This window comes from Spinacia oleracea, chromosome 3, assembly GCF_020520425.1.
Source record: "Spinacia oleracea cultivar Varoflay chromosome 3, BTI_SOV_V1, whole genome shotgun sequence".
NCBI classification, from domain to species: domain Eukaryota; kingdom Viridiplantae; phylum Streptophyta; class Magnoliopsida; order Caryophyllales; family Amaranthaceae; genus Spinacia; species Spinacia oleracea.
In genome coordinates this window covers 87,286,314-87,294,206 of record NC_079489.1, presented here as the reverse complement: position 1 = coordinate 87,294,206, position 7,893 = coordinate 87,286,314, and the positions used below count along the sequence as shown (strand labels likewise).

Below are 7,893 nucleotides of genomic sequence, written 5' to 3'. Positions count from 1 at the left end.
CACAAATTATTTAATTATCAACTATTAATAAGCAAATAACATTTCCAAAATAATTATAAAAACTTAAACAATTTAAGTTTAAAATTATTTAGGAAACTTTATTATTTTAATTCAATTACTATTTAAATATGGCTAGAATAATCTTATTAATCAAGAATTTACATTTATTGGAAACTTATGGATTTATGCTCAACATAGAAATATTATTTCCAATAAAAAATATTTTCAAAATATCCCTGTCCAACTTTTGAACATGATTTTCCCAAAAGAAAAAAAAACTTTCAGAGAATATATCTTTCCAAATCACCCTAAACTGATTTAGGAAATCCTTTAATACAAATTTCCAAAACTTTCCAAAATAATATACCCCTGTGCGAAAATTAAACCTATGATTTGAATATCTTATTTTTATTTTTTTAAGTTTTTTTTTATTGAGAACCGAACAACAGACTCACCAGCACCGCCGGCCAGCAACCCGGAGCCGCCGGCCATAAGCCACCATCGCCGGTCATTTCCAAGGCATAACCCAGCCACGCCGGCCGACCCGACCACCAGAAGAAGCCGGAAGCCCGGCCAACCAACGAGCCATGCCAACCAGCGAGCCTACGCAACTGTAGCGAGCCAGGCGCAACAACAGCGTCAATACGCCTATGTTGCCGCCCGTCGCCGCCCCTTCTGCTGCCGGAAGGCCGCCCTAATTCTCCCTCCACCGTCGCAGGTGGTGCCGCCCAGCCATCGTGGGCAATTTTCATTTAAATTGTGCAACAATTACCAATTTAAATTAATCTTTATCCAACCTTTGTTTAAAGATTAAAAAATTTAATTAGGGTTTAATAATCCGAAAATTATGCTAGAAATATTGAATAAATCAACAAACCCTAAAATAAGGGTTGTTAATAATTAGATTTCAATTTATAATCTTATTAAAATTAAATCTAACAATCATTCAAATTTTAAGGCATAATTATCTTATTTTATTCAAAAAATTCAGAAAAATAACAATTATTTTCCGAAAAATTCAAATTTAATCACCAGCCTGATCTATTGAATTTTCTTAACAAATAAAATCAAAATTTTATTTATTATCCTTAAATTTTATGATTAATCGAATTAAACATAAAAATTAACTAAATTCAATAATTAATATACAAAAATTCCGAAAAATAGTTAAAAATTTCCAAAAAAATTCGGTTATTGTATAAAAAATAGGTGATGATCAGTAGATTTATTTAACAAATTAAAAATTAAATCTTTAATTTTTAACAAACTATTTCCATGATTAATCTTATTAACCAATAATAATTTAAAATCTATTGAATTTAATTTTTTAAAATTCGAAATTTTTTGTGTGAAATTAACAGTTAATTTTGGCCCTATATTAAAAAATTCGGAATTTTACAAATTTATTTTGAACATAAATTAAATAAATTACGATTTATAATTTCCAATTAATTAATATTATATATTAATTATGCAAATTCAAGCCATAAATAATCTTCCTTTAATTGAATCAAAATAATAAAGTTGCATACAATCATGATCATAAAATATTATGCAAGAGGCTAAAACTGATAACACTGTAGGATAATATAGATTCATAAAGCGGAATTTCAGGAAACAATTTCCTAACATCTATCACAAGATCACATGCATAACAATAGTATAGATCAGATTAAGACGAAAGAATAATCACCTTTGTAGCGTGTTCTCCCGTTCGTATGCAAGCTTAGAAGATCTAATAGCCCCACCCGTTGCTCCTCTATTTAGTCTACAAGCACCAATTGGATCCCACGTATGCTAGTACGGAAGAGAATGATCAAAATTAGTCTTTTGCTTTGTATGGGAAGAACGGCGTTTAGAGATTGAGAGTTAGGGTTTTTGTGTTTTCCTTTTCTTTGTCAGATATTGAAATGAACGTGATTTCTAAATCCCTGCCATTATAACTATTATAATGTGAGAGTTTTAGGTTAACACAAAAACAAAGCCCAACTTGCTTTCCCTTAATAGACCGGTTGCCATAGGGCCTTTTGGGCCCAATCCAATTAGTGCTTATATGTGTGACCTTATAGGATTAATATATTTTAGTTGTAGGTCCATCAATATTTTCCTACTAATCACATTTATTCTCTAGCAAGAAAATATGATTACTAAAATAATTAACTTATTATCTTCATAATTAATTCCTATTTATATTTAGTAATTGCCGGAAATGTCTAAGGACATAATTCCTTCACTGTGAACCAACTATGGAAGGAACGAACAATTTTTCCAACGAAAAGACTCACAGGAAATATGATAACCCCGATTTTGGGATCAAATCAAGCGTTTTGATTGGACAAATTTGTTGTCTTCTTGTTTTTATCTTTCTCTCTTTGTGTGGAGAGAAAAACGAATTTTTGAGTTTGGGTGTGCTTGGATTCTAATTTGTCAGGAGAGGTGGGGCGGGAAGAGAGATCAGATAAGTAGGTTGGGAGGATAAAATTGGTGTAGCAAAAAAGGAGGAGGAAGACTATGGAAGTAGAAGGAGAAAAGAGGAAGAAGGCCGAAAAAATCAATACCTAGTATTTAAAAAACATAACCATCTCCATTTCAAGGACACATAAGCAACATCATTTTGAAGACATGTGGAGGACACGTAAGCAACATCATTTTGAAGACACGTGGCCTTCAATCCTCCCTTTCAGCTTCTATAACCTCCAAATTAAATTCAATTTAATTCAATGAAGTAATGAATTTATTTCTTCAATTCCTAATCTTCCCCTCTTCTCCCTCCACCTTCCCTTCCAATGTAACTGAATTGAGTTTGTCATTTAACTCATAACATCCCTTACAAATTCAACATCCCTTATAAGTACCTCATTTGCAGATACTCACTTGGATTGCATTTCTCGTCCCAAACTATCAAGGCACAATTGAACGCTGTTTGCTGCCTCAAGATCTCTGGTGACTTGATATCTCTTTCACTCTATTTTAAGTTGAATTCCATTTATATGTATATATGAGCAGTCGATAGTTGATATTCTTAATGATGGTTCATAATTATTATTGAAATCAATGTGTAGAATTCAGCAATAAGATATTCTATCAAAGGATTGGATTATAAGGAGAAAATGGGCCATGTTTAAACAAGGGGGTGATGAGAGACTGTTTTAAATTTTTGGAAAATGGTTTCAGTTACGAGAGACTATCTTCTACAATTTTAGACAGCAAAATTATTGATCCATCTTAGATGAAACCATTCTTTTGCGGGTTTAGATTGACATTCTCTTTGTAAATATAAGCATTCGTAGGTAGATTGCCGTTATTTTTTCTTTTAAGCATTATAATAGCAGCTTGTGCAATTGTGCTTAATGTAACTTATCATTCGTTTGAAAAATTGTAGTTTTTCCCTCAAAAAAATAGTTTCAAGTGAGTAAAAGCCCGTGCGAAAAACGGGCCCAAAAGCTAGTTATTTTTAAAAAAGTTGTCCCTTTATGTCGGTTATAAGTCATATGGGTCTAATCTATATTATTAAAGCAGAGTTGTGGATAACGAGAGGTTAGCAAACCCTCAATAATCCCCTCTTAGCTATGCCACATCATACTCACTCAAAAGGCAATTAATTAATCACATCTTCAATCAGGCATCAATTAAGCAAGAAAAAAAAGGAGAAATTTTTTTTAAAAAGGAAATTTAAATACAAATTTAATATAACTCAATTAATCAAATTTACATATCTTAAATAATTACAATCTAACTAAATAAAAATTAAAGTTTCCGAAATAAGCATAAAAAATCAACAATAGGAAGAAATAATATAATTTCATAAATAAACCTAAAATAAGTAATACGTATATACCACAGTAAGCACACTATAAAAAGTAAAAAGAACACGTACGTGGGAAATGATACACACTATACAAAGTAGGGAAGAAATTAAATAATATAATTTCAATTTCCATTATACATACTAAAATCCTAAAAAATAGAGATTTTAAATGAGAAAATTGGTTTAGTTAGAATTTTAAAAATACACTATAAAGTTATCTTCCAAAATCTCCGGTTCAATCTCTGACAAATAATAATGTCCATCAAAACCACACAATTAAAGAAACATGACATAGATTGAATTTTAAATTTTGACAACTAAATTTGGAGGGTAAAGCATTCCCGTAATATGGAATAAAAAAATACGTAGTATAAAGATCCTTTGGTAAAAATTATAATTTTTAGATTTAATAAGTTTGGAGGGTTATAAAAACTCAAGTTTATAAACACTAAAAATTATGAAGCACATCAACAAAATATTTACGTAAGCATCATATGAATTCATTTACTTTTAATCTACGTGTTTCACAAGAAGAAAATGAAATAATGTGGGTGGTGACTCACGAAAATCCTTTGAATTAGATGAGAAGAATAATTTGAATGGGATTAGAAGAATAACTTTATTATTACGACAGGGCATCCGCAAATTAAAATTAACCACATAATCGTTTTCGAAGTTTTTATTTGCAAAGGCCATCATGATTTCTAAAAATGTTCTTTATTGTTCTTAATTAGTTTCTTAATCTGGTTTTACGTTTATCCAAACATTATACGGAGTATTCATGTCCATTGTGATGCTGGATTCTCTATGAACATTGTTAGTTATTATACAGTGTATTGATTTAGCAAGATTATAAATTTAATTATCCCGTGCATTAGCACGGACAGATACTAGTAAAAGTTAATGATATGTAAAGGTTAGATTTTTACTCTGTAGATATAATCCAAAGATTGAATTATCAATGGAATATTGTCAAAAGGTTAGAATATATAAAACAATTTTTCCTGTGATTTATACAGTTTAATTTAAATAAATTCAACTTGTATTTTTATTTCTACAACTGATTGTACATTTCATAGAAAATTGCTTATTCTACATCTCTTTCAGATTTATGTGGTTTAGCTACTTGATCTTTGAGCTGCAAATAAACCAATAATTTTCACAGGTGAACATAAAGTAAATCCACCAGATTCAACCTACTGTTGTTTTGTTGACTAAACATCAACTGGACACGTCATTCATTAATTAGTGTCATTGCGTGCAAAAAATAAAATAAAGAGAACAAATTCATCGAATCAGCTGACTGAATTGGTACAAAGCAAAACAAGCTAAGCAAATTGATGACACATATAATTCACAATGAAACCACATTGAGTAATGTAAAGCAAGGTCGATACTTGTGCAAAGTTTTAGGATTGCTCCTGTACCAAACGAAGATAACTTTATCTGAGAACTCCTTAACAATGAAAGATAATGGTAAAGCAACACAACAATCAAGTTCGAAGAAAAATGTAGTCATCAAGTAACCTTGTGGTGCTTGGAACGGTTTCTCCTCTGATCCTCTTCAGAGGAATCAGAAGAACTAGTGTCTGACCTCTTGTGGCGTTTGTGGTGCCTTTTGTGAGATCTCCTCACAGCAGCATCAGAATCAGAACTAGAATCCTCAAATCTTGAATCATGCCGACTGTACTTTCTCTGAGATCGCTTCCTTGTCCTCTTGTTTTCTTCAGAGCTACTATCACAATCATCACTGCTGTCACTTGAGTCCAAAGGCCGTCTCTTTGACTTGCGCTTGGATTTCTTCCCCCTCTTCTCATCCCCAGAATCAGAATGCGAGTGCTTTCTATGCTTCTTATGGGATCTTTTTCTAGAATTTCTGCCCCCATGACTGCTATCTGATTCACTTTCACTATCATAATCAGATACTGATTTTCTTTTGTTCTTTTTTGACAACTTCGCCTTCCGTTCTTTGGCTTCAGCATCGGCTATTGCTTTTGCACCAGCTTCCAATCTCTGCTGCCATTTCATTGGTGCTTCTTTCCTTTCCATCACTCGCTTCTTCTTCTCCTCGACCAACTGAATGAACTTTTTGGCTTCCATTTGGATTCAAAAACCAGCTCAAAAACTGCATTTTGGTATGAAGATGCAGGAAGTACATCTCATAAAGAGAAAAAACCAGGTTAGTTCTTCTGAAAATGACAAATATCAAATACCAAAGGCTTCATCAAGATGAAAAACAAAGAGACCATCCTTACGGGAATAAAGCACCAAATAAGCATTAAGAGGGAAAAAAGCAGACAGATCAAAGGTGGACACATATATTTTAATTAGTTCATGAACTTTATTCAAAGAAAATTGATAAGAATAACACTATGCAGCTGCCTGAAGCATCTGTATGTAGCTTTCCAGGACAATGCATACTTGAAAACCATAGCTATACTTAACTATACCAATAAAATCTGGAGGTAAGTATGTTGCAGCTATATCCAGTTAATTTCACAAATTCACTTTAGTGAAGAGCAAACGGAACAATCAAAGTATCAAACACCATTGGCGATAGACCTATTTTTGCTCAATCATGAAACACGAAGCGATAAAATGGTCAATGTTGCTTTTTTCATCAATCTTCTCGTTCTACTTGACAAATGCTATTACTCTAATATCAATAAATATGTAAGACAAAGACTTCTCCAACTTAAGATTCAATTGCCACAAATGACTAAAGCCATCGATTCCTGTGTTATTCGAATGCAATTGTTTCCCACCACATAAAAGAAATAATACACGGCTGTTAGTAAGAGCAAACGAACCTTCATAGAGCTCTTTAGATTGCTTCGGAAATTACATATGCCAGAGAGACAGAACAAATAAAAATACCACCAAACAATTTAAAATCAAGTTAAGTAACCATTCGATGAATCGACAATCATAATCTACTGATAATGCACAACAGTACTCAGTCTTATTGTTTGCACCATTTCTTCCAAAAATCGTAGATCAAGACTTTTTTTTATATCAAGCAATACCAAAGAAAAATACAGAAAATATTAACGTGCTTTCCTAAATTTAGAATCACAGGCAAAAGATGGGGAAAAAAATCTAATCAGCGTCTACAAGAATTAAGTAGTTGCATAAAAATGGAAGCTCTGAAACGTAATTCTTACCTTGTGCAAGACAATCGATTGAGAAGGTCTTAGATGCTGAACAAAATCCCAAACCCGTAATGGTGGGAAACCCTAATCAACAAAAATGAACATAATTGAGAATTTAGCCCTGAACCAGTAAAATTAGTTCAAACCCTAAGTCGCGCAAATAAACATTGGGGGAAAACAGCAAAAAGAAACCTTAAAGACAAAAAAAGAAAATTGAAAGATTAAAGTGTTGAAGAATTGGATTTACCTGGTGCAAGATCAGCAAAATCTGCAATGGAGTCGATAGAGAGAGAAAAGAGGGAGATGCCGGAGATCTAATAATGAGGGAGAGATAAACTCTTCGGAAAATATCGCAAACTGATTAGCACAGTTTTACCTTTTACGTGCTCGAACTCGAAGTGGATATGCCAAACTCAATGTTTGGGGTACCAAAACTATTTCCTGGAATTTTTACTAGTATTCGTGAAAAAAATGCTTAAGAAGTTCAACTCGTGGATTAAAAGTAATACTCCTTCCGTCCCGGAATACTCGACCCGATTTGACCGGCACAGAGTTTAAGGGATTTGAATTTACTTATTTAATTTAATAGGTAGTAGTTGATAATGGGTATTATTTTAGTGTAGTTAGTGAAGGTGGGTTAAGAGGTGGGGTTGGGGGAGAGTAGGGGTTGAATTTTTAATTATTTTTTGTATGGAGTAGGGGGTAGGTGGATTAATAGGGGTGAAGTGAGAAATAATATAATATTGTTAGAATATTTCCATTTTTAGAAACAGGTCAAATATTAAGGGACGACCCGATAAGGAAAACAGGTCAAGTATTCCGGGACGGAGGGAGTAATTGTTTAGAAATCATTATACATTCAAAAGGTTTTGTATGTACAGGTTGTACAATAAATTTATTGTGCACCAACATAACTTTTATCCAGTTTTCTGT

At 32.5% G+C, this 7,893-nt stretch overlaps 1 protein-coding gene across 2 annotated transcripts; it reads right to left on the bottom strand.

The window, feature by feature from the left end:
* Nucleotides 1–5,094: 5,094 nt before the first annotated feature.
* On the bottom strand, nucleotides 5,095–7,393 carry LOC110774813 (CAX-interacting protein 4). 2 transcript variants are annotated; one of them, XM_021979403.2, is made up of 3 exons: nucleotides 7,208–7,393; nucleotides 6,973–7,044; nucleotides 5,095–5,966 (listed from the first exon to the last, which is right to left on the bottom strand). In XM_021979403.2, exon 3 carries the CDS (start codon nucleotides 5,906–5,908, stop codon nucleotides 5,327–5,329), a length of 582 nt encoding a protein of 193 aa, XP_021835095.2. In that variant the 5' UTR covers nucleotides 5,909–5,966; nucleotides 6,973–7,044; nucleotides 7,208–7,393; the 3' UTR covers nucleotides 5,095–5,326. The 2 variants fall into 2 exon arrangements, with proteins under 2 accessions (XP_021835095.2, XP_021835096.2); XM_021979404.2 differs by having other exon boundaries at nucleotides 5,095–5,933.
* Nucleotides 7,394–7,893: the final 500 nt, after the last annotated feature.

Excerpts from the sequence above, each read along its gene's own strand:
- LOC110774813 (XM_021979403.2), bottom strand. The coding sequence starts at position 5,908 with ATGGAAGCCAAAAAGTTCATTCAGTTGGTCGAGGAGAAGAAGAAGCGA.